Raw genomic sequence first — 27364 nt, forward strand, 5'->3', positions numbered from 1 at the left:
TCCAGACTCCAGCTCTTCTCCCTTTCCCTTTGCAGGTGTGACAGAGACGACAGCATCACTGAGTAGAACAGGTAAAACATCCCCTGCTCCCATCAAATTTCCCTGATGCTGGGTCACAGAGGATAAGCTGCAAGCTGCAGCCTAAGGGAGAAGCTCCTTTCCACGTGTAAGCAGAGGAATGGTCCCACTATTGTGGGGAACTTTCTGCCTTATACACTATCCTGGTGAAGTGAGCTAACGAAGGGCTCTGAGTCCTTGTTCTCACTTCCTTTACCCAGAGGCCTGCGTGACCTCAAGGGCTCCTCTTCCACTCTCCTGTGTGGCAGAGTCCTCATAACTGGGGGTGGGGGGGTTCAGCCTTGTTGGAGTCACTTAGGCTCTGTGGCATGGGGACATCACAACCAGCATCTCTAGACTGTAAGGGAAGTTCAGTCACAAGTCCCAGGCCTCCTTCTCAGGCCCTGGCTGTGCTGCAGGGATGCTGCGGGTCAGACACTTGCTCTGATGGTTGCCCCATGCCCTCATGCTTTAATTGGCAGAACCATTATTCCCAGCATCACCTCTGCCCTGTCGGGGTTATGATCCCACTCCAAGTCTGGCTTGCAAGGCCTTTTGGCTGGAGGTGTCTCCCTGTGCTGGGCCCATTGCCCAGGGCCCCTTCGCTCTCCTCAGCTGCTCATCGCACCCAGCTTGAAACTGCTCCAGCCCCAGCTCCAGCTCCACTCTGCCTTAGCACGGCTGCTGCTGCTCTGCCTCCAGCGCCCTGGGCTGCTTTTCTGGCCTCTCTGGATCTGGTTGATATAGCTCCCGCCCCAGCACAGGTCTCCCCTGTGGGCTGATTCTGTAACTCTGCTGCCTCTGAGCTGCTTCTTTGGTTTTCTCTGACTGGATCGGCTCTGCTCCCCAGCTTAGCTCTGGCCCCTGCTCGCTCATTAGCTCAGCCCCACTCTGTTCCAGGCAATTCCAGCTCACAGGGAGGACAGGATCCCCCCCAGGCTCCTGACTCCCTGATTAGCCTGCCCACCCTGTCACTCAGGCTGACCTGAAGCACTGGTGGCCTTTCCCCATTGTTCCTGGGGACTGTCAGCCTCAGGGTCCTGTTTTCCCATCGAACCTTCCCCCTCCTTCTGGTACTGGGAGTTAGTCTACCGAAAAACCCCACTGAGTTTTAGTAAGGGGCCAACAGTCCCCTTACACATGGCCTGTGAAATCTAGGGGCGAATGACACCTGGGTGGGAGCTGCAGGCCTTGCTGAGCCTGATGATTCCTGTCTGCTGGCTCCAGCTGACAGGGCAGGGCCCATGATTGAAACAGCAGCCTGTGAGCTGCCCCCGAATGTGTTTCAGCCAGTTACCCTGCTGTCCTGGGCCGTGAAATGAGTGACTGGGGAGCTCCCTGTCCCCTCCCCACCCACCCGCCACGACTCTCACAGGATAATCTCTCCCTGTTGCATGTTCATTTCCATCCAGCTCCCCCGCGCCGCCCTCTGACCAACAGTGGGAGAGTCACGGTGCCTGTGGTTATCTGCATTATCCTGGGGGCCCTTCTCTGCCTGGTCTTAATCATCCTGGGGGCTCAGGTGCGAAGTGCCAGGGCACAGTACAGAGGTGCGTTTTCATTGGTGTCACTGTGTGAAATGCCTCTGAAATAGCAGGGGGAGCTGTGCCTAAGGGGGTGGGGCGTTGGAAGTGTAATGGAAGGTTAAGTTGTATTATACTGTTCGGCCACAAAGTGGCGTTGCATGTAACAATTTATTTTAACTAACCTCAGCCACGCCTGGCAGAGCATTAAGGGATCTTATTGTGAACACATCTGGTGAATATCTCTCAGGGAAGGAAACTCTGTAGCCAGTCCTTATCTGGTACAGAAACCTGACCTGCTAATAGCAGCCCTGCCACCTACCATGTACAATGTGTATGTGACATAGTGCTCGAAGTTAAGCAGTGCCAGAAGAGAAGAAAAACAGAAGGAAGAGAGCAACAGAAGTTGCAGACAGAAGAAGGAACAATGAAGGTTGCAGACAGGGGGAAAAAAAGCACCACAGGTTGCAGGATTTCATCAACATCTCCCTCTTCGTTACTCCAGAGAACTTCAGCTTTGACAGACCTTCACAATTGACAGACTAGAAGCAGCATTTTGCAAGATTTCAAATTGCTATAAAACTCCATAAAGAAACTGAGGTATGGTGTTTAGTTCATGCTATTTGGAAGCAAACAGAACATTTCTTTAAATCCTTTGATTTTCCTGAGGACAGTCACAAATATTGCAAAATTTGCAAAATTGTTTCTGGGATCTATCATATGTGATGATACAGAGCCTGTCTGGAGAGTGAAACTGATCATCCAGAAAAACACTGTTGACTTTGAAATTAACTTAGGAGCTGATGTAACAGTCATCTCAGACAGGCCTTACAATCACCTTCAACCCCTCCTAGACCTGAAGTCACCTGACACAGCCCTGACTAGCCCTGGAGGCATTCTGAATTGCATGGGACAGTTCACCACAGAAATATCTTTCAAAGACAAAAACTTCTCATTTGGAGTGCATGTGATCAAAGGATCAAAGGCCAACAGCGTTCTCCACCTCAGTGTGGCAGCCATGATGGGCCTAATGAGAAAAGTGGAAGAATTTTGCAGAGGGATATTTGAAAGGAGACCCAGTACAAATAAACTCAAGATAAAATGCTGGCGCATACAGTGTACCTCAGAAAGAACAATCAACAGAGCAAACTCTACAGATGGCAGATGCAAAACAAGAGGAAGAAAACTCAGAGATTCCAAACAGGCCTCAGGCAGTCATTGCAACTGATGGAAAGCCAGATGACCAAGCTGTTACTTGTTTGGGTTGGGTAATTAGAAAACTAGTATGACTGAGAGATGTTAGGGCTTTTCCCCTTGCCACACTCTTGGTTCTTATCACACAAACAGAAAGCAGAAGACCATAATCCAAGTGCAGCAATGCAATGTTTATTGAGGTTAATCAAGCAAGCATATCCATAGCTCTGTACGCCACAGAGATTTCCCTGTCCTTTTTCCCACCTTCTTTTTCTTAGCAGGCTTAATTATACCTATAGTGCACGGCCTTGGTCCCACCCCTTACAATTTATGGTCATGTTCCCTTTTGGAGGATCATGAGTATGGGGACTTTGGTACCACCTCTTTTGTACCCCATGGGAGGGGTAAGGAGTAAGGTTAGGTTTCGGCAAGGGTCACCTTTTCTCTGGCTTTTTAGTGTTTCTTATGCTTCTCCAACACCTCCCTTGCCCCTCCCATCTGGTTGCTTGACCTTGCCTTGAGATAAGGGTCGAGGCAGTCTTCAAGTGCACGCTTGTATATTAAACTCCCACCATAGCCAGCAACACTTTAACTCTTTTCCTTATTTCTTTTCATATTGCTATAAACCCCATCTGGAAGCAACTCACAGTGTTTTCATTCTTTATTCACACATATTAGTAAAGAGAATATAAAAGTATCAAAAGTCAGACCCAAAATTTTATCCTAGGCTAAGAGACAGGCCTATATACTAACAAGAGATACTTAATAGATTGATCTGAGGAAAACAACAAAGATACTATGATAGTGTAAATTTTGTAAATGGTAGGAATGTAGAACTCAAAGGGGGAGACGTAATGGAAGGCTAAACTGTATTATACTGTTCACCCACTAGGTGGCACTGTGTGTAACACACCTTGTTTAAGCTAACTTCAGCCATACCTGGCAGAGTATTAAGGTATCCTATGGTGAACACATCTGGTGTGTACCTCTCCTGCAGGGAAGCTCTATAGCCAGTCCAGATGACAGTAAATTGGGAGGAGATGAGACTAGTGGGGACAACAGAGAAATAATACAAAGGGGAAATGCTGTGGTCCCTTGCTCTCAACTGAGGAGGGAGCCCACTCCTTCTCACTGTGTCAGGCAGTAGTTTTGTATCATCTGCAAATTTTGCAGTCTAGAGCTCGCAGCCTGCTGTCAGGGCTGCCGTCAGTCAGGAGTCTAGGGCTCTGGCCGTCCAGGCAGGGTGGAGTATAAGCAGTCTGTAGTCCACAGCATCCTGGCTGGGGCAGCCAGCAGTTAATGGTCTATCAGGGAAGCTCTGGCCCTCTGGGCAGGGCAGAGTGGGGAGCAGGCATTGCCTAAGCCTCTTGGCTAAGGCAGCCAGCAAACACACAGGCTGGGGCTCTGGCTCTTTGGGTGGGGAAGAGCAGGGAGCACAAACTATCTAGGAGTTCAGGCCCTCAGGCAGGGTAGAGCACCAAACAGGCAGGTTTGATGTCCTGACTCTGGCAGACAGCAGACCTCTTGGCCTAAGATGGGGAGGCTGCCACCCCAGGGATGGGGTTGGCAGCAGGGGATGGGGGGACCTTGGTGCATCCTACTTCATTGTGTCCTAGCCCAGGGCCCTAACAGTGGCGGACTGTTCCACTGAGCCAGCAGGGATCCAGCTAAAATATGTTGACTTTGGTTTTGACAGTGAAACGGGACCAAAGTCCAGTTTCCTTGGGCTACTTCCTACCAGCATCTGAGTGAGGGGTTCCATAGTGCCTGGGTTCGTGGTCTCATCGGGGTATTGGCCGATGGCATTCCTGGCAATTTCTCTCCAGGGTTGGTCTCCTTTGGGGACAGGATCCTGCCCAGTGCAAGTCCAGCTCCAGCGTTCTGCAGCAAGCTGGAGACAGGGAACAGAGGGTAGGAATAAATGTTACATTTTCAGAATGGAGAGGGGTAACTAGTGGTGTTCACCAAGGATCAGTCCTAGGAACAATCCTATTCAGTTTATTCATAAAAGATCTGAAGAAAGGGGTAAACAGTGAGGTGGCAAAGTTTGCAGATGATACTAAAGTGCTCAAGATAGTTAAGACCAAAGCAGACTGTGAAGAACTTCAAAAAGATCTCACAAAACTAAGTGATTGGGCAACAAAATGGCAAGTGAAATTTAATGTGGATAAATGTAAGGTAATGCAGATTGGAAAAAGTAACCTCAACTATACATACAATATGATGGAGGCTAATTTAGTTACAGTTAATCAGGAAAGAGATCTTGGTGTCATCATGGATAGTTCTCTGACAACGTCCATGCAGTGTGCAGCAGCAATCAATAAAGCAAACAGGATGTTAGGAATCTTTAAAAAGGGATAGAGAATAAGACAGAGAATATCTTATTGCCCTTATATAAATCGATGGTACGCCCACATCTTGAATACTGCATACAGATGTGGTCTCCTCATCTCAAAAATGATATACTGGCATTAGAAAAGGTTCAGAGAAGGGTAACTAAAATGATTAGGAGTTTGGAACAGGTCCCATATGAGCAGGGCCGACTCTACATTTTTTGCCGCCCCAAGCAAAAAAATTATGGCTGCCCCCCATCCCAACCCTGGGCTCCCCCGCCCCATACCCTGCTGCTGCCCCAGCCCTGGGCTCTCCCTCTCACACACACACTCTGCCGCCCCAGCACTGGGCTTCCCCCTTTCCCCCTCACCAGTGCCCTCCCGCCACCCCGGTACCACCCCAGCCCTGGGCTCCCCCCCACCGTGCTCCGTGGGGGAGCACAGCAGCATGTATGCAGCAGCGTGTCTGGAGCTGCACGGAGCCAGACATGCTGGTCTGAGTAGCACGGTAAGGGGGTTGGGGGGTTGGAGAAGGGGTAGGGAGTTCCGGGGCGGCAGTCTGGGGACAGGCAGTGGTTGGATGGGCATGGGAGTCCCAGGGGTTTGTCAGGGGACAAGTAGGGGGTGGGGTCCTGGGGGGAAGTTGGGGTCTCAGGAGGGGGCAGTTGGGGACAAGGAGAAAGGCTGCTTAGATATGGGGTGGGGTCCTGGGGGCAGTTAGGGAGAGGGATCCCGGGAGGGGGCAACAGGGGACAAGGACCAGTGGTGCTTAGATAGGAGGTGGGGTCTTGGGGGGCAGTTAGGGGCAGGGGTCCTGGGAGGGGGTGATCAGGGGACAGGGAGTGGGGGGGTTGGATGGGTTGGGGTTTCTGTGGGGGGCAGTGGAGGGAGTGGATGGTGGCAGGCTGGGGCTTCCCTCCCCCTGGAGTGTCCTGTTTTTTGAATGTTAAAATATGGTCTCCCTACCATTCACAGCACTCACAGCACACGCTGCCGCATTGAGGTCCCCCTCCTTCCTTTCCAGTTAGTAGTGGCCAAGGGAATACTGGGAAATGTAGTTCTTTCCCTGCCCCAGGACTGGCTCTATAGGCAGGGAGCTAACCAAGGAACTACAGCTCCCAGAGCGCCCTGTTGGTTCTCAGCTCCTGTGCCGCCTCTGCAAATGGGCTGCCCCAAGCAGGTGCTTGCTTTGCTGGTGCCTAGAGCCGCCCCTGCATATGAGGAGAGATTAAAGAGGCTAGGACTTTTCAGCTTGGAAAAGAGGAGACTAAAGAGGGATATGATAGAGATATAAAATCATGAGTGGTGTGGAAAAAGTGAATATGGAAAAGTTATTTACTTGTTCCCATAATATAAGAACTAGGGGTCACCAAATGAAATTAATGGGCAGCAGGTTTACAACAAATAAAAGGAAGTTCTTCTTCACACAGCACACAGTCATCCTGTGGAACTCCTTACCTGAAGAGGTTGTGAAGGCTAGGACTATAACAGTGTTTAAAAGAGAACTGGATAAATTCATGGAGGTTAAGTCCATTAATGCCAAGATGGAGTAAGGAATGGTGTCCCTAGCCTCTGTTTGTCAGAGGATGGAGATGGATGGCAGGAGAGAGATCACTTGATCATTACCTGTTAGGTTCACTCCTTCTGGGGCACCTGGCATTGGCCACTGTCAGCAGACAGGATACCAGGCTGGATGGACCTTTGGTCTGCCCCAGTAAGGTCGTTCTTATATTCTTATATTCTAACATTAAAAAGCCTCAGGTATAAAAAATCAGTTTTGAAGGCCCTTCTGCAGTGTTTTCTGCATTCCTCAGATTCTGAGTTTTCTTACACAAGAAAAACAAACAAACAAAATAACTAACCAACCAAGACTTTGAACACAGTAGTTATAGCTATTTCCACTGTGCAGAGCTTCACAGTGTAACTGATGCTGCTAATCTGGTCACTTTACAGGAAACTGGCAGCAGTTCTTATGTTCCCTGGCTCCCACTCAAATGGAACACAAGGCCCTTGCCTTATGCTTCCTTTCCTGCCCTGGTAATTCCAGCGAGAGGGGCAGGGCAGGTTTGGCTCCGCCCACCAGGGAGAGTGTAGTGGTCCCTCACTCTCAAGTGGGGAGGGAGGCCACTCCGCCTCTCTAGAGGAAATAATACAAAGTGACTGCAAGTATTGTTAGAAAAAGAACATGTTGAGATTCCATTTAGAAAAGTGCAAGAAAATCCATGTAATACAGCAGGAGGGAGGGTACGAGGAAGGAGAAATGCTGCAAAAGAGCTTGATCTCTTTCACCATAACAACAGCAGTGTAGTTGTGTCAGCATGGCTGTGATGTGAGCTAGCCACTGGAGTATGCACCCAGGCTACTAGGCGAGGATATATATGGAAGGTCAGCCTGTGCTGCTGTGTGTGCTGACACAGCTACATGGCTAGCTAGATCTAAGCCAGCTCAGATGTGTTTATGCATCCTGCAATCACACCTCCAGATTGCAGTGTAGATGTACCCTTATACAAGAACATAAGAATGGCCATACTGGGTCTGACCAAATGTCCATCTAGCCCAGTATCCTGTCTTCCAACAGTGGCCAATGCCAGGTGTTTCAGAGGGAATTAACAGAACAGGTAATCATTAAGTGATCCATCCCCTGTCGCTCATTCCCACCTTCTGGCAAACAGAGGCTAGGGACACCATTCCTGCCCATTCTGGCTATGAGCCATTGATGTATCCTCCATAAATTTATCTAGTTCCTTTTTTGAGCCCTGTTATACTCTTGGCCTTCACAAAATCCTCTGGCAAAGAGTTCCACAGGCGTTGACTGTTGTAAGAAGAAATACTTCCTTTTGTGTGTTTCAAACCTGCTGCCTATTAATTTCATTTCCTTATTTACTTTCTCCTCACCAGTCATGATTTTATACTCATATGGCAGCTTTTCCATACCCCTAATCATTTCTGTTGCCCTTTTCTGAACTTTTTCTAATTCCAATATATCTTTTTTTGGAGATGGAATGACCACATCCGCACGCAGTATTTAAGATGTGGGCATACCATGGATTTATATAGTGGCAATATGATATTTTCTGTCTTATTATCTATCCCTTTCCTAATGATTATCAGTATACTGTTAGCTTTTTTGACTACCACTGCACATTGAGTGGATGGTTTCAGAGAACTATCCACAATGACTCTAAGAGCTCTTTCTTGAGTGGTAATAGCTAATTTAGACCCGATCATTTTATATGTATAGTTTGGATTATGTTTTCCAATGTGCATTACTTTGCGTTTATCAACACTGAATTTCATCTGTCATTGTGTTGCCCAGTCATCCAGTTTTGTGAGACCCCGTTGTATTTTTCGCATTCTGCTTTGGACTTAACTATCTTGAGTAGTTTTGTATCATCTGCAAATTTTGCGACCTCACTGTTTACCCCTTGTTCCAGAGCATTTATTAATATGTTGATCAGCACTGGTCCCCGTACAGATCCCTGGGAGTCACCACTATTTACCTCTCTCCATTCTGAAAACTGACAATTTATTTCTTCCCTTTGTTTCCTACCTTTTAACCAGTTTCTGATCCATGAGAGGATCTTCCCCCTTATCCCGTGACAGTGTACTTTTCTTAAGAGCCTTGGGTGAGGGACCTTGTCAAAGGTTTTCTGAAAATCTAAGTACACTATATCCACTGGATCCCCCTTGTCCACATGCTTGTTGACCCCCTCAGAGAATACTAGTAGATTGTTAAGGCATGATTTTTCTTTACAAAAACCATGATTACTCTTCCCCAACAAATCTTGTTCATCTATATATCTGATCTTTCTGTTTTTACTGTAGTTTAAACTAATTTGCCTGGTTCTGTAAATTTGGATTCTGGCCTGTAATTACTGGGATCGCTTCTTGAGCCATCTGGTACAGAAACTGATTTAATTGATAGGTTACATACCACAGTGAGTAGTTCTGAAATTTCATATTTGAGTCACTTCACACTCTTTGGTGAATATTATTTAGTCCTGGTGACTTATGACTATTTAGTTCATCAATTTGTTCCAAAACTTCCTCTAATGACACCTCTATCTAGGACAGTGCCTCAGATTTGTCACCTAAAAATATATATAGATTGTACTTTCCATTTTTAAAGCACTGCACAAATATTAGCTAATTATTCCCCACACAGTCTCTAGGCAATACATATACAAGTACTATTTTGCCCATAGGTGTGAGCACCAAGATAGGAGAGGAATGATTTTGCATGGTACTAGGACAAATAGGATAAATGTATGTAGGGACCATTAAGGCTGAATATTAAGATAAACTTAATGACAGTGAAATAGCCAATAGAACAAACATGGCAGGGACGTGATCCCCGTCACCTGGGATGCTGAAATCTTAACTGGACAGAGCAGTGGGAATGTGCTGTAGGGACCAGTCCTGCACTGGGCCCAAGGGGAGGGGCTGGATGATCTCATAGGGTTTCCCATCCCTAGCTTCTCTGACCCTGTGCAAACCCTGCCCTTTGTTTTTAGGCTCCAGAAGATCCTTAGAACCTTTCTCTGAGGCCGTGTACGAGGAGATTGATTATAACCTGATGAGAAAGAAGCAGGAGATGTTTGATCACTCAGGTCTGTGTGTGTTATTCCTAACAGGGAGAAAATCTCTAATGCACTTTGCATTCTAAAGCCTGTGAGTCCTGAATGGCTGCAGATGCTGGGTCTGTGAAGAGATAAGCCAGTTACTGGGCTGAGATGAATGAGTTTCCTCCCTAGCAGACTCTGCATTCTGAGTCGGTACGATCTGTACATCCTGCAGCCTTAGGAGGCAATTAGTTATGGGTCAGGAAAATGACTGTTCACGTCCTTTTGACTCAGTGTCAACCAGCTGGGAAGATGCTGCTCTCAGTTTAGCACATTGTGAGGCACTCTGAGCATGGTCTGTGCCTCTCCCTGAGGCTACTTCTGAGATGCACATTGTCCTCTCTACTAATGGTGGGGGTTGGTCACAGACTCTGATCCTGGGAGGGAGTGGCCTAATCTGGCAACAAGGCAGGGGAGGGGGAGTGTCTTGCATAACAAAATGGGAGTCATATCCGTGGCTGAGGAGGTCTGGACCAACAACCTCAGCCATAATTTTCTGCTGGAACAGGCCATGAAGTAGCAACATTCAGGAGGAGAAGATAAACATTCCTCTCTAAACAGATTCTTACACTCTGAGTGTGACTCAAAATAGGCTCTGCAGTTAATGAGAAAGATTCAAATGAAACCCACAGGAGGGGATCTCATGGTAAAAGACTCACTCAGTCCCTGCCTCGCCTCATGAGGTCAATATGGCTGTTCCCAGCATCTTCCCAGTCTGATTTTATTCACCCCAAAGCCACATTTACCACAAAAATGGATATTTATCTTGGAAAATCTGTGTCAGCCTCTCACCACTCAGTCGCTGTGAATTCAGCATCTTCTCTTGAAGGAGCAATATACTGAGACCATAAATCTTGCTCCAGGACCTGTATGCATTGCCCATCAGTCAGGTTCACTGCTCTCACTGTGATAACATCCCATTTACTCTTTCTCCAGTTTCCTATTCAGATGACTCAGTGACGAAGCTGCAGTATTACACTGGGGACAGCGAGGGGGAAAACGATCGTGGGTTAGAACAAGGTAATGGGGGTGGGGGTGGGTACAGAGACACATAAATGATTTCTGTCCAACTCTTGATGGAAATGTGAACAAATCGTGACCCTTTCTGTGTGTGGTTGACGGTGCTCTCCCCCAGGGGAGGAGCTGCAGGGAACCGGGCAGAGAAATATTCACACGGTATGAAAGAATCTGACTTCCACAGTTGACACGTGTCACTATACAACCCCTGACCTGTGCCCCATGATCTTAGCCCCCTGCCTCCTCAGCATATAGCCCAATTCACGATCCAGCCCGTAAAAAGTCAGGACTCTGTGTCTTTATAGAGTTCAGTTGAATTCACAATGGTCAGCTCTGGAGTGGCAGCTACTGTCTCCCAACGGGTCCAGGGTTAGCTCAATACCAGCGTAGATCCTGATCTCATTGAAGGGCATAACAAAGTTGCTATTGGATGCTGTGGGGCAGGGCTGGGCTGTAGTTGTTTTTGTGGAAATGAAGGTGGCACAATTATTGTTTCACAGAATGTCCATGACTCTCCCTTTTCCTCTGGATCACCCTGTGAGTTCCCCTACAGACTCTGTGATGAACAGCCCAAACTCCAAGACAACAGGCTTTTAATGGGGAACTAAAACCTGCTGGGGAAATGGGTGTGTTCAGGGGAAGCTGAGTGTGGTGTTTGCTGTTCCAGAGGGAGATTACCCGGGGGGCTCTCGTTTGGATTACGACAACATGGAGGAGCCTGCCTTGAACGACGTCCCCCAGACTCCAGACAGCCGAGGTGAAACCACATTACCCCTTGGCTACTGCTGTTCCACCCCCTTCATTCCCTAGTCTGCCCTTTGATCCTGAGCTCAGGGCTGGGAAGAATTAACCCAGACTAGCCTGGCTGGAGCCAGGGAGATGCGTTCCACAATTAACAGTTCCCATCATCCCCTTAAGGAGCCATGTCTTTGTTAGTTTTATGTTTCCTGTTTGCTTCCCCGCCAATAGCCTCCCTTGATTTTCTCTGTGCAGTCTGGCAGGATAATATCAAACAGCTAAACTGGGGTATATGTGGCATTCATAAGAAATAATACACATAATTCCCTCATTTGCCACACCTGGCATGTATCTTCTTTCTCTATTCAGTGGAAAGCCTCTTCTCATTTCCATTAATTCACATCTTTATTTCAGAGGTCCCTGCCCTGCCTGGAGATGACCCAGGGGATGGTTATGATGATGCCAGAGAAATTTCTGACCCTGAAGATGATCCTGGTTCTGGACCAAGTGCCCAGGAAATCACTGTGGCCCATGGGGGAAGTGTCAGGAACTGGGATTCACAGACAGGTGAGTGGTATGTGGACAACTCACCTGGAAGAGCCTTTACTGGCCACTAGAGGTCACTATCACTGCGCCGAAATACAGTTATTGGTAAACTCCCAGCTGTATCCCCACCCTGACCTCTACTAAACAAAGTTATATCAGGGCAGCCCAGAGGGGAGGGGGGAAGTGGGGCAATTTGCCCCAGGCCCCGAACCCCACAGGGGCCTCCCCAAGAATATAGTAGTCTATAGTATTGCAACTTTTTTTTATGGAAGGGGCCCCCGAATTTGCTTTGCCCTGGGCCCCCTGAATCCTTAGGAAAGCCCTGAGTTAAATGGACTTAAATCAAGAAATAAAGGAGATTTCCTATTAAGGTTTATGATCCTACAAATACTAGATCCCATCTGTCACTTTACTCACATGAATAGTCTTGCTGACTTCAGTGGAATTGTCCAAATCATCAAAGTTACAAGAGTCCATTGGCAGGATCGGGGCCAAAGTGCCTTTCCCCAAACAAGTGCCCTGGGTGGTAATGGGAAGAGCAGGTCCCTATAGTGCGGTTAGTTAGTGGCCTGGCATCAGGTTTGAAATCACTCTTCAATATGTAAATGTCCCCATTAGCATAGGATCAGAGCTGAGCTGCCACTTTGCACCTCAGGGGAAACTGGGTTGGGATGAAATCTGCATTTCTTCGGTCTTGATGGGAATAATGTGAGAACCAGCATTGTGTGGGCAGGTGAGATCTGAGATGTCCAGACAAGTCCCACGGGCTAAGGTCCCCACCCTGCTCCAGCCACCAGGTCTCTCCTGGCATGTGGTCTCTTAGGGACTATATCAGCTGTCAGGAGTTACAGCAGCTCCCAGTGGCCTATCAGGGACTCATCACCAGCTCACTGCCAACCCCACACTTCTCCTGCACCAGGGAGGTCTCAGCACAGACAGAATCTCCTCCCACATGTTTTCTTTGAAGAACAGAGAGAGATAATGGATTAAACTTGTCAGAGGCCCACTCAGGGAAACTGTGGGCAGGGGCTGATTCACAGCCCATACTGCATGTTGCCCATCCATTATGTGAGTTCACATGGGTAGAGAATGGATACATTGACTGTAATGTGACCTCCTTGCTATTTTCAGGCTGGAACCTGCACTTGCTAAGAAGTGAAGGGGCCTCTAGGGCTGAGAGTGACGTCCTGTCCCCAGCTCTTCATGACCCTGGTTATGATGATGTTGATGATGGCGTCTCTGGGACATCAATATAAAAATGCCTGGGTTCAGATCAAATATCCTGTGAGGATGTAGATGCTGTATGGTTAGACTCTTCCTTTCTCAAATGCTCATTGGGCTATGGGGGTACTGGAGACAATCCTTGCCTGGGAACTACTTCAATTAGCTTTTTTATTTCAATTTTGTTTAAATGCAAGAAATAAGTGTGACTGAGACAGAGACTGTGATTTCCCCTCTAATATCCCATTGATCAGGCAGTCTGGAACTTCCCTGCTTTTTTGTTCCTAACATTTCTTCATTGTGAATTTTTGCTTTTTCTTATTAAACCCTTTTTGAAAATCTGTTCCAGGCGTGATGTTTCTCTGATGAGGTCTATTGGGTGGCTGTATGTTGGCCTGAAGGGAGAGAGATGGAGACTGGTGTGACGGGTTTGGTCACAGAGACTGTCTTGCAACTGGCACCTGATGTGCTGAGATTACCTCTGAGTCCATTTTCCTTACCAGCTTGGGACTCCAGAACCCTGCCTTGTTGAGCCACACATACTAGTCTGCTACAACACAGACCCAGGTCTGGTCCACGCCCCCCAAAGCTGCAGACTTTAACCCAGAACTGCTCATTGGGTCTCCTATATCCAGCACCTAGACACCCAGCTCCCAATGGGCTTTAAACCCCAAATAAATCCGTTTTACTTTTCACAAAGCTTATACAGGGTAAACTCATAAATTGTTCACCCACTGTATCACTGATAGAGAGATATGCACAGCTGTTTGCTCCCCCAGGTATTAATCACTTACTCTAGGTTCAATAATAAACAAAAGTGATTTCATTAAGAATAAAATGTAGGATATAAGAGGTTTCAAGTAAGAAAGAACAAAGTAAGTTACCGAGCAAAATAAAGGAAAAACACACAAGTCTAAGCCTAATACATTAAGAAACTAATTACAGGTAAAATCTCACCCTCAGAGTTGTTCTAATAAGCTTCTTTCACAGACTAGACTCCTTCCTAGTCTGGGCCCAATCCTTTCCCCTGGTACAGTCCTTGTTCGTTACAGCAGACATCTTAGGTGGAAAGCAGGGGTGTTCTCATGACTGGCAGCCTTCTTTGTTCTGTTCCACCCCCTTTTATAGCTTTGGCACAAGGCAATAATATTTTGTCTCTCTGGGTCTACACCCCTCCTTCTATATATAAAAGCACCAGGTTTAAGATGGATTCCAGTATCAGGTGACATGTTCACATGTCCTGTGAGACCCCAGCCTCTATTCTTCCTGGGCTGGTTCATAGGAACACAGGAAGGCTTGCAGGTAAATGAACCATTTACAACTAATTGTCCTAATGAATGGGAGCCATCAAGATTCTAGACCATCATTAATGGCCCAGACTTTGCACAGATACAAGAAGACTATGCTGGGAAAATTAAAGGATTTTCTGTATGTCCTTCAAGAAGAGAGGCTAAACTTTGGAACCTATAGTTATATATTTATTTTGCATGTATAATTGCATGTGTGTTTGAAATCTTTATTATCTATGTAGAAAACTATTTTAAAACAATACTATATATATATCCCATAGCTTATCGCAGTTAGAGAATAGAAGGATGTTGCAAAGGTAAAGTTGTGTCAGCAGCATAAATTACAATAAATGATGAAGGACTGCATGGTAGTGGGAAACTGTTTGGATCCTTTATGTATTTATTTCTCATTTTTGGAGTTTATGTTAATGAGCAACTTTACTGATGTTTAATGATGTTTTTTGTATGCAGGTGCCTGTCTACTCCGATAGCTAGCTAGCTAGCTAGCTAGAGTAACTGTATAAATGTTGAGTAAAGTTGTAAGTAGAACAGGGGCAGTTACAATGGAAATGCTTAAACAAGAAAAATTAAAGCTGCTCATTAGTGTTAGTGATTAGATAGATAGATTAACTATATAAATTTTGAGGAACAGGGGCAGTTACAATGGAAATGCTTTCTAAAATGTATTCCTCAATAAATAAGTTTACTATCAAACTGAAGGTATTCAATAATTTTACTAAATAATTTTAAAAATGTATATAGAGAAAAAAATAAACATAAAAATCAAAAGTACGTAAATGATGCCATTATTTAGTTGGTGTTGGTCTGCTTTGAGCAGGGGATTGGCCTAGGTGACCTCCTGTGGTCTCTGCCAACCCTCATGTTGTATCACTCTAAGTACTCTTGTAACTAAAGGTTAATTTGTTTTTAAAAGATGCATGTCTACATTTCTAGTACACAATCCAATCACAAGCTGAACCTTTTACCTTCATCCTCACCTGTCCACAAGCAGAACCGTTCATTTTTTTCAGTTGAATATAATTTTTATCATCCTTTCAAACATTTGTTTCAACACACATCTCCCTAATACAGTTACCATAACGATAAATGTGTTTTCCATAAACACTGAAACAAAATAATGAATGTTACACAAATATACCCTAACTAGAGCATGTTAGTCTTTCCCTTTCTGTTTTACCTGTAAAGGGTTTACATGCAGTACCTGGTGGCCACCTGAGCAGAGGACCAATCAGAGACGAGATAATTTCAAATCTCTGTGGAGGGAAGCCTTTGGCTGTGTTCTTTGTGAGAACTCTTTTTGGATCTAAAAGAGACCAGTCATGTCTCCAAGTTCTCCTGGAGTAGTTTCTACTAATTAATAGTGAGTATTAATTAGAAAGGCGAATTAGTCTTATGATTTGATTTCTATATTTGCAATTGTGTGTTTGCTAAAGGAAATGCTTTATTCCTGTTTGCTGTTATTGCTTTTACTGAGAAAGGGGGGAGGGGGAATTCTCTCCAGAGATTGATAAGGTTATCCCCTATGAGTGTCCAGCTTGGGCTCATAGAGATTCTGTATTTTCTTTTTGTTCTCTTAATAAACTCTTTATAAGTTCAGGACTTGGTTAAGTTCCTTACCTGTGGATTCAGGGGAAGGAAGCTAGGCGCCACTCTGTGGAGACAAGGGTTGTCTCCAAGCAGAGAAAGCAGGGAAGGGAGAGGGAAGTGAAAGAAATCTTTCTCCCTCTGTGATTTGATCTGTGCTTCCCCAGGAAAGTCTCTGGAAGGAGGAGGGGGGAACAGAGGGGTGTCTCGATTCACCGAAATAATCGAGTGGTGGCAGCGAGAAGGAAACCTACCCTAAAGGTTAGGGTGGGGGGAGAATACCTGCGGGTCCCCATCTTTGAACTCACAAGCTCAAAGTGGGGTTGAGACCCTAGGACATGGTGGCATGCGGGTCCTCACCTTGAAACCCCCCAGTTTCAAGTGAGGGTAGACCCATGACACACAAATATACCCTAACTACATCATGTTAGTCTTTCCCTTCCGTGTAGTAACAACAACTATGCACTATCCTTTTCACAGGAATCCTTGTCCTAAAACTGAGTTTCTATGATGTACTAAAGTTAGTAGACAAAGTTTTGCAGAAATTCATTACGCTGAAAGAAACCAATTGGTGAAGAATTGGCAGAGTGGCCAGATGAACAGCAAAAATGATACCAGTCTTGCAGTATTTCCCACCCTTGTTTGTGGATTGACCTGATTCAAAGAGACTTTGGATCAGACTCTGACGTTATAGGTGTTTTTCTGCGCCAAACAGCTAAACCTTCACCCATCACTAGCTACAGCCGTTGAGCCAGACAAAGGCATCAGAGTCAACTGGGAAAGCGTAAGAGTGACCATCACAGCCAGCTACTTGTAGCCAAAGCCCAGCCTGCAACTAATGCCTTTGGATTTCATGATGGAGGGTAAGTATAAATTGTTTTGCTCCCACAAAAATGTATTTTGTGTACATTAGTTACCATAAAGGGTTGTCTCCCTGAGTCTTTTGGATTAGCTAAAACCATAGCCTGTTATTGAGGAAGGATCACTTATTAGGCTCCATCGCTCTCCATGTAGGATTCCTTATAATAAAAAAGCACAAGATCGGGATAGGCAACCTATGGCATAGGTGCCGAAGGTGGCACGCGAGCTGATTTTCAGTAGCACTCACACTGCTCAGGTCCTGGCCACCTGTCCGGGAGGCTCTGCATTTTAATTTAATTTTAAATTAAGCTTCTTAAACATTTTAAAAGCCTTATTTATTTTACATACAACAATAGTTCAGTTATATATTATAGACTTATAGAAAGAGACCTTCTAAAAATGTTAAAATGTATTACTGGCACGCGAAACCTTAAATTAGAGTGAATAAATGAAGATTCGGCACACCACTTCTGAAAGGTTGCCGATCCCTGCACTAGATGTAGCCTAGAGGGGTTAAAAATGGAAGAGCTGCATTATCACTATGTCTAACGCTTAGAACTGTAGCTATAGCTGATACCTGCAGCTGAACACCCTAAACTCTAGGTAGTTGGCCAACTGAAGCCAGCTCTGGAGCTGCATTTTGCAGTTGGTCTCTGTCTCTAGAGTGGCACAAAACCAACCCCCTGAGCCCAATACCTGTGAGCTTTGGGCATCTGTAGGCTCTGAAACCATTTCTAGCTCATTTTTGGAAAGAGCCTACATTTCAAATGGACTCGGTCCCCTTGAAGCTAGAAAGTGCTCTAGTCTGTAGCTGCACTCTGGTCCGAGCCTGATTCCCTTTAAAATCAATGGCAGACTAGCACTTTTAGCACTTTATTTCTACACCAAATTTGCTCAACTGTTTCAAAGACTCCTGTCCCGACTGAGATTAAGTCCCTCACGAATTTACATTAGCAGAATAGACTGTTTTTAAAGAATTCAAGTATAGAAAGTACCTGCAAGAATGTAAAAAACCATTTTTTTCTACTAGGATGGGGAAACTAAAAAAGGCAGAAGAATTTCCCATGAATGAATTAAATTCAGGGACGAGAATGAGTCTCTGAAACTTGATTCCCGAGAGTAATGATTTCAAAAGCTCTATGTGCCTGGATAGAGAGGCTAATACTACCAGCATCAGCTTACCCATAACTAGATTAAAATGGTTCTATAGCTGTGTATACAGACACATGGACAGATGTTACAGATCAAACTCAGACTCCACTACCTAGGTGTCTAAGTGAAACCTAGAATGTAAACCAAGTAAACTCTGCAATTTGGAACTGTATGAAGTACAATTAGAGTCCATGGTCCTCTAGAAAGACTTATTGCATGACAGAGAGAGTTTTTCCTAGGAACCAGCAGAGGCTGCGATTTCCTCCTCAAGGTCCCTTCATTGAGGCTTTTGAAAAAGCTCCAGTGAAGTAGTTTATTTTCAAGAGAGCTATGAAAATTGGGCTAAAAATGCCACAAAATTACCGGCCAGGGGAACAGGTCCAGGGAACCTGCTGCGCTCTGGTCCAGGGAGCATGGCCCTGGGCAGGAGTGCGGCAAGTCCCGCAGCCCCTCTCCCCTGGCTGGAACGCGGGCTCCAGACCATGGAAAAGACTTTACAGTGGTGAACCATTGTAATTCTGTCTGAAGTAACCCAAGAGATGTCCTGACCAGACCTGGGCAAAGTGGAGGACCTGGATGACGTCACCACCTCCACTGGCTCTGCTTGCATCCCAAACACCATCCGAGATGTGGAGCTTTGTCATCATTCTCCACCCGCCGTGTGTCTTTTTCCTTCCCTATCTTACCCCTTCTCTTCCCTATCCCTCTCCTTTTGCCCTCTGTTTAATAAGAGTCTGACTTAGCCGGCCAAGACGGCGTATTTTGCAACACTGATGTGAGCCTGTGACCAAAGAGGCAGCACAGAGCAAAGCTCTAGACAGTCTGGTGGTGGTACTCTTTTGTCAGGCTCGGGGTGGCTGAGCAGACCCTGTGCCTCGGCTGTGTGTTTCCAGCAGTGAGGTTGCAAGTGAGAGTCAACACCAGTCAGAGGGTACGTCTACACTACGGCATTATTCCGATTTTACATAAACCGGTTTAGCAAAACAGATTGTATAAAATCGAGTGCACGTGGCCACACTAAACACATTAAATCGGTGGTGTGCGTCCACGGTCCGAGGCTAGCGTCGATTTCTGGAGCGTTGCACTGTGGGTAGCTATTCCGTAGCTATCCCATAGTTCCTGCAGCCTCCCCCACCCCTTGGAATTTCCGGGTTGAGATCCCAGTGCCTGATGGGGCAAAAATCATTGTCGCGGGTGGTTCTGGGTAAATGTCGTCAGTCACTCCTTCCTCTGGGAAAGCAACGGCAGACAAGCATTTCGCGGCTTTTTTCCCTGGATTGCCCTGGCAGATGCCATAGCATGGCAATCATGGAGCCTGTTTTGCTTTTGTGACTGTCACCGTATGTGTACTAGATGCCGCTGACAGAGGCGATTCAGCAGCACTACACAGCAGCATGCTTTTGCTTTTGCATGACAGCAGAGATGGTTACCAGCCATACTGTACCATCTACCATACCATAAATTGGCAATGAGATGACGGTTACCAGTCCTTCTATACTGTACTGTCTGCTGCTGTCATGGGTGCCCCTGGCTGAGGTCGGCCGGGGGCGCAAAAGACAAAACTGGGAATGACTCTCCAAGTCAATCCCTCCTTTATGGTATTTAAAAATAGAATCAGTCCTGCCTAGAATATGGGGCAAGTGTACTAGAGAACCACTGTATCATAGAACCAGAGAGCACAGCTGCTCTGTGTCAGATCCAGCAGAAATTATGAGCTGTATGCTATTCACAGGGGTGCTCCTGCAACAACCTCACCTGTTGATTCCGTTTTTCCCCCAGCCTTCCTGGGTAGCAGTGTCCCCCCACTTGTGTGATGAAGTAATAAAGAATGCAGGAATAAGACACAGTGACTTGTTAGTGAGAAATGAGTGGAAGGCAGCCTCCAGCTGCTATGATAGTCCAGACAGGACATTAAGCAGTGTGGAGGAGAGGATCCCAGCATCCCGCTGCTAGTCCAGGGACAATTGAATCTTTTCTTTACACATGAAGGGCGGGGGCTGATGGAGCTCAGCCCCCTGTTGCTATGATGAAGACGGTTACCAGCCATACTGCACCATCTACCAGAAAAAATCAGGAGCTTTTTACACAGGCACCCATGATTGACCTCACTGAATGCTAGTCGACATGGTTACCAGTCCTTTTGCACTGCCCCATGTGCCAATAGGCTGCTGATGATGATGGATATCAGTCATATTGTATCATCAGCCACCCATGGCGGGGGGGGAGGGAGCAAGGATGTTGGTGTTGACTGCTGCAGCATCACGTCTATCTGCAGCATTCAGTAAAGACAGGGTGATATGTAAAAGAGTCAAGAGAGGATTGTTTTCCCTTTCACTTCTGGGGGTGGGTGGGGGGGGTGTGCGTAAATTGCCGAGCTATGCCCTGAACCACCGCTAACACTGTGTTTGACCCTAGAAGCATTTGGAGCTCAGCCAAGAATGCAAATGTTTTTCGGAGACTGCAGGCACTGTGGGATTGCTTGAGTCCTCCAGTCCCTGCTCCAGTCCCCCCTCCATGAGCGTCCATTTGATTCTTTGGCTTTCCGTTACGCTATGGCGTCTGTGTGGAGATTTTTTTTAAATGATTTTGAATTTTGTTTTCTGTAACGGAGCACTGATAGAACAGATTTGCCTGCCCTTAGTGCGATCACATCCGCATGGTCCATGCTGGAGCTCTTTTTTTATTTTGATTTCGGACTGCATCGCCACCCGTGCTGATCAGAGCTCCACGCTGGGCAAACAGGAAATATTCACAAGTTTGCGGGGCTTTTCCTGTCTACCTGGCCACTGCATCCGAGTTCAGATTGCTGTCCAGGGCGGTCAGTGGTGCACTGTGGGATACCACCCGGAGGCCAATACCGTCGATCTGCGGCCACACTAACCCTAATCCGATATGGTAATTCCGATACTAGTGCTACTCCTCTTGTTAGGGAGGAATACAGAAACCGGTTTAAAGAGCCCTTTATATCGATATAAAGGGCCTCTTAGTGTGGACGGGTGTGGCGTTAAATCGGTTTTACGCTCCTTAAACCGGTTTAAACGCGTAGTGTAGACCAGGCCAGAAGTTGTGTTTCATATCTGTGCTGTCATTTCTCTCCCCTCTTGCGTGTGTTTGTCGTGTCTTTTAGGAAATGGGACTGGACTTTGACAACAAGAGGAACAACCCCAGTTCTAGCCTATCTCAACTATCTATTTCTCACATGGTGTCAAGTATCAGGGGGTAGCCATGTTAGTCTGTAGCCACAAAAACAACAAGGAGTCTGGTGGCACCTTAGAGGCTAACAGATTTATATGGGCATAAGCTTTCATGGGTACAAAACCACTTCTTCAGATGCATTCACCTAAGGACTGTCAGAAGAGCTTATTTTCCTTCTCAGGATTCCCTACAGCTTACAGGAAAGGGGGAAAGGAAGGGCATCTCTGGCACAGAGGGTGGGGCTCTTTCTGCCATGATGTCCCTTACACAACAGGAGGGAGCATTAATTCTTCTGTCCCCACCATCCCCCTGTCCCTGCTCCCAGGAGCAAGAGGAGTCACACTCTCTCCTACTCTTCCTGCTGCAGGGACCCCCAAGCACCAATTGGAGGAGAAGAAGGACTTGGCCCTGGAGGAAGTTGTTTCAGCACCATCCTGAAGTATCTCCAGGTTGAAGAAAAGGTACAAACATACTCAGCTGAGCTGAATTTGAGTCTCTCCTTCCCCTTGCACCGTCCCGACCCCTGTAAGGGGAGCTTGTCTTGGAGGATCCAGAACCCCGTAATGAGGGTGCTTATCCCATGCGATCCAGGACACCCACTATGGGGTGTTTTGCCTATCTTGGTCTCGGGGTGTTTGTCCCATGTTTAACAGCACCTCCCCCATCAAACCCTGTCCCAATCCCTGACCCTGCCAGTGCAGGAGCAGACTGTGGTTTGGGAGGGGAGAGATTTTCCTGCCCTAACCCCATTGCATGGAGCCCTTGAGCTGGTGTGGGTGGGGTGGGGAGGACCCTGACTAATAGGCTTTCTCCTTGGCAGCCTCACTCCTCGTGCAGGCAGGAAAAGGCTGAGCAGATCTGTTTCCTACATTCCATCCCCCTATCACCTGCTTTGCCACACATAAGGATGGCCAGGTGACCCTGCAGCTGCACTGCTCCAAAGGGGCCCTGGGGAGAGATGATCTTGATGAGTGAGTCATGGTGACTGGCACTTGGGGAGGAAGCAAGACACAGGAGAAGGAGGAGGAGGGGCCTCCCTCCCCTGGGACTCTGGGGGGAAGATGTGTGGGACTTCAAGGGGCAAAGAGTGTGGGATTCCTGGGAGACAGGATTAGAAATTTTACGTACTATTTGTGAGATTAGTGGGGGAGTCATGGGGCTGGAGGGGCAGGTTATTGTGTGGTCAGATGGGACCAGGGGGCTAGGAATGGCTGGGGTGCCAAGAAGTAGGAGTGGGGTGGTCCAGCAGGACATGAGCGAGGGATTGGAGGGGTTTCCCAGCTGAGGGGCAGGAGGGATCCGAAGGGGGTGATTGTTCCCAGGTGGGCGCGGGGTGGGGGATGGGATCCTGTTGGCTGTGACTGCAGCATGGTGCAGTCTTGTCTCTGGATGGCCAGTGGCAACAATCATAAAAACTATAGGCCTGCTGCCTCGGGGAGCCTGGCCCGGTGTGGGGCGGTGCAACGGGGATGGGTGCCAGGAGTCATGCATGCTGGAGAAAGGCATCTCCTCCCAGAGCTGGGTGCACACGCAAGAGTCTGGGGGGGCCCTGAACAGAACATCCATTGCTCCCTGGAAGGCTGGCTGGACTGAAGGGGGTGGCAGAGGCAGGCCCCCCAATCCCTCCTGTTCCCCATCATTGCCAGCATACCCAAATTTGGGGCCCACCCAAATGTCCCATGCTAGCTACACCACTGCTCTGAGTGCCTCAATTTCCCCATCTCTGAAATGGTGATTATCCTGACTGACTGTTACAAGGGGTTTGGATCCTTGGACCCTCTGCTCCTGCATCTCGAACCCCTAGGCCTGTTGCCTTGCAGTTTCACATCCCTACCTCAAACTGGAAGTCTGCGACAGGCTCCTCTGTCTTGCCAGCAAACTGGAGACTGGCCTGGAATATGCCCCGCTGCCAGCTGCCTGCACAGTGTGTTCACTATGGCCACAGGGAAAGAAATACACCCATGTCCAGGCAGATCTTCAGCCTACTTCTCAGTCTCAGTCTCAGGAGCTATAATGGAAGGCTAGACTGTGTTGTGTATTTGGTTGTCATGGTTTTTGCTGCTATGGCAACTGAGTTAGAGTATTATGGTCTGTAAATAAAATGGAGGTTTTGGTTAGCTGTCTGCTCTCTGGCCTCAAGTGATTGCTTCCTACTCCGGCTGCCCCAAGGATATAACACTGGCGACGAGGATGGGATCCTGGTGCTGCTCCAGTAACAGAAGGAAGTAGAAGTTAAGGTAAAGACCAAACAAAGAAAAAAAGCTGCTTCTTTGCACTGACTGTGAAAGTGAAACTAAAAATCATGGCTACTCTGACCAGGCCCCTGGAGCCTTTTGATGAGAATACAGAGCAGTGGCATGTGTATACTGAGCGTTTTGAGCTTTTTTTTATTGCAAATGACATTACAGAAGCGAAGAAGGTGCCAATATTCTTAAGTGTTGTAGGGGCTAAAACGTACTCCCTGCTACACAGCTTACTACACCCTGTTAAGCCAGCAACTAAATCTTACAGTGACATTGTGGAAATCCTGGGGTCCCATTTTTCCCCAAAACCACTGGTAATTGCTGAAAGATATAGATTCCACAAAAGAGACCAAAAGGAAGATGAAACAGTTGTACAATTTGTAGCCATTCTAAAAAAAGCTAGCAGAACACTGTGAATTTAAAGAAATGTTAAATGATGCCCTGCGTGACAGGTTAGTGTGTGGCCTGTACAGTGAAGCTATACGGAAGCGCCTACTGACAGAGGCTCAGCTTACCTTACAGAAGGCTGTTGATATTGCTGTCTCCATGGAACTGGCTACAAGGGAGGCACAATACATCGGTGCACCCCCTAGGGTGCAAAAAGTGTCACAAGAACCGACCCACAAAACTGTGCAGAGTCAAGAATGTTACCGCTGTGGTAAGCCAGGACACCAGGCATCAGAATGCTGGTGTAAGGACCTGGTGTGTCGACACTGTGGCAAAAAGGGACACATTGAGTATGCCTGTAAACAAAAGAAAAAGAGGCCTGTGGTCTGGCCGACAAAAAGAGGAACCTTGCATACTCTAGAGCAGACCCAGGATGATCAAGGAGACACCTCATTACAAGAGGAAGTGCCACTGCATGTTTTGTCTTTGGCAGCGGGCTCACATGAATATTGGGTAACCCCCTTATTGGAGGGCAAACCTATACGCATGGAACTGGACACCGGTGCAGCTGTCTCGCTGGTCTCTGAGACTGTGTATAAAGAAAAGCTACAGCATCTTCCGCTTAAGGCAACAAAAACTGTTCTGAAGACGTATACGGGAGAAGCTGTGCCCATGTTGGGCACTATTGATGTTAAGGTGGAGCTCAATGGACAGGCCGCTAGATTGCCACTGTTTGTGGTGAGAGGTAACTACCCAGCCTTAATGGGTAGGTCTTGGCTTGGGAAGATTCAACTGAACTGGGCAGAAGTGCACCGGATGACTAAAGAAGAAACCAGTCTAACCCCTATACTAAGGAAACATGCTGCTGTTTTTGGAGATGATTTGGGAAGTATGAAGGGAATCACTGTGACATTGAACATTAAACCTGGCAGTCCACCAAAATATCTGAAAGCCCGAACTGTGCCATATGCCATCAGGCCAAAGGTTGAAGCAGACCTGGAGCGCCTGGTCACCAATGGAGTCCTAATACCAGTTACCCATAGCTCATGGGCCACTCCTATCGTTCCAATAGTGAAGAAAGATGGCTCTCTCCGGATTTGCGGGGATTTTAAAGTCACTGTCAACCCAGTGTTGTGTGCAGAGCAATACCCGCTTCCCCGCATCGATGACCTCTTCGCAGGCCTGGCTGGGGGACAAAAGTTCAGTAAGATTGATCTGAGTCAAGCATATTTACAGATGCACGTCGATGAAAAGTCCCAAGAGCTGTTGACTATTGTGACTCATAAGGGGCTTTATCGATACTGTCGCCTACCCTTCGGAATAACATCGGCTCCTGCCCTGTTCCAGAGGGCTATGGACCAGATCTTGTGTGGCTTGTCAGGAGTTCAATGCTATCTGGATGACATCCTGGTCACTGGAAGAAATGAAGAGGATCACTTAAAGAATTTAGAGGCTACCCTACAAAGATTGGAAGAGTATGGCCTACGAGTTCGCAAAGACAAGTGTGAATTCTTCAAGCCCTCTGTTGAATATTTGGGACACATCATCGATTCTGCAGGTCTTCATAAGGCCCCTGCAACACTTAAAGCTATTGTGGAGGCTCCCCCACCACGAAATGTAAGCCAGCTGCGCTCATTTCTAGGACTACTGAACTATTATGGAAAGTTCATCTTACAGTTAGCCACACTGCTAAAACCACTTCACGAGCTCCTTGGGCAGAACAAGGCCTGGAAGTGGACTGAAGCCTGTGATGTTGCATTTAACAAAGCTAAGGATGCATTGTTAAATTCTGAAGTTCTCACGCACTTTGATCCATCCTTACCCCTGCAATTGGCCTGCGATGCCTCCCCTTATGGAGTGGGAGCAGTCGTGTCACACATTATGCCTTTGGGAGAAGAGAGACCTATTGCTTTTGCTTCACGCACTCTAAGCAAAGCAGAAACCAACTACGCCCAAATCGAACGTGAGGCATTAGGAATTGTTTTTGGAATTCGGAAGTTTCATCAGTACCTCATTGGACGAAAGTTTACTCTTCTTACAGACCATCGACCTCTGACGTCAATTTTTGGACCCTACACAGGCATTCCCCCATTAGCTGCTAGTCGTATGCAACGTTGGGCATTGTTACTTTCAGCACACACATATGAAATCAAATATCGGAAATCCACTCTGCACGGCAATGCAGATGGCCTCTCGAGGTTGCCTTTGCCGGTCAAACATCAAGATAGTGCCCAAAAGGAAATCTTTTACTTTGAACAGGTAGAGAATACACCCATCACTGCTACTCAGATAAAGAAGGCAACTCGCGTTGACCCAGTATTGTCCCAAGTTATGGACCTGGTGATGCATGGAAAATCTCGACAAACCTCTCCGGTCTCATCCGACCTTGTTCCCTACATGTCCAAACGGATGGAGTTATCGGTCCAATCTGGTTGTTTGTTGTGGGGGAGACGTGTCATTATTCCACCACCGCTGAGATCACAGATGTTAGAACAGCTACATTCCGGTCACTGTGGAATAGTGCGCATGAAGGAAATTGCACGAAGCTATTTTTGGTGGCCTGGACTGGACAGCGCTATTGAAGAGAAGGCAAAAGCTTGTATGTCATGTCAGGGTGTGAGGAATGCACCCCAGTGGGCACCCCTACACCCATGGGACTGGCCTGAAAACCCGTGGCAACGTATTCACGTTGACTTTGCTGGCCCCCTTGAAGGAAGCATGTTCTTGGTGGCAATAGATGCCCATTCTAAATGGCCAGAAGTCTCTATAATGCAGTCCACTTCTGCAGAGAGTACTATCCAAAAACTACGAGGACTCTTTAGTCGTTTTGGTCTGCCAGAACAACTTGTGAGCGACAACGGACCGCAGTTCGTTTCTCAGGAGTTTCAAAATTTTATGAAGGCAAATGGGATACACCACATCACGTCAGCACCATATCATCCGTCCACCAACGGATTAGCTGAAAGATTTGTGCAGACAATGAAAAACACTTTGAAATCAGCAAGGGGACAACACTCCATTCAAAAGCGTCTGGATATCTTCTTACTTTCCTACAGAAACACCCCTCATGCTACGACCCAGGCATCCCCAGCCTTTCTAATGTTGGGACGACAGCTGCGCACTTGCTTTGATCTGCTGAAACCTTCTGAACCCCGACAAACTGTGCAACATCAGCAGCAATATCAAGTCCTCAGACGGGCACCCAGAGCAAAAGACCGAACCTTTAGCCCGGGACAGCCAGTTTTGGCTCGGAATTATACTTCCAGAGCTAAATGGGTCCCGGCCACAGTCATCACTCAAACAGGACCTGTTTCCTACACAGTCCAGACTGCAGAGAATGTTACCTGGCGGCGACATGTAGATCAGCTGTTGCCAGGTCAT

At 47.1% G+C, this 27364-nt stretch overlaps 1 protein-coding gene across 1 annotated transcript in view; it reads left to right on the forward strand.

Annotated features, from left to right (window-relative positions):
• Positions 1 to 13446, forward strand: part of LOC123348188 (scavenger receptor cysteine-rich type 1 protein M130-like) — a 158784-nt gene extending 145338 nt beyond the window's left edge. The window contains exons 19-25 of the mRNA XM_044985683.1: positions 36 to 71; positions 1470 to 1607; positions 9622 to 9717; positions 10666 to 10749; positions 11414 to 11503; positions 11899 to 12051; positions 13162 to 13446. Coding sequence (XP_044841618.1) covers positions 36 to 71; positions 1470 to 1607; positions 9622 to 9717; positions 10666 to 10749; positions 11414 to 11503; positions 11899 to 12051; positions 13162 to 13286 — 722 coding nt within the window. The 3' untranslated portion in view covers positions 13287 to 13446. The remainder of the gene's footprint in view (positions 1 to 35; positions 72 to 1469; positions 1608 to 9621; positions 9718 to 10665; positions 10750 to 11413; positions 11504 to 11898; positions 12052 to 13161) is intronic.
• The last annotated feature ends 13918 nt before the right edge of the window (positions 13447 to 27364 follow it).

The sequence above is a fragment of the Mauremys mutica genome, chromosome 1 (genome assembly GCF_020497125.1).
Source record: "Mauremys mutica isolate MM-2020 ecotype Southern chromosome 1, ASM2049712v1, whole genome shotgun sequence".
Taxonomy (NCBI): domain Eukaryota; kingdom Metazoa; phylum Chordata; order Testudines; family Geoemydidae; genus Mauremys; species Mauremys mutica.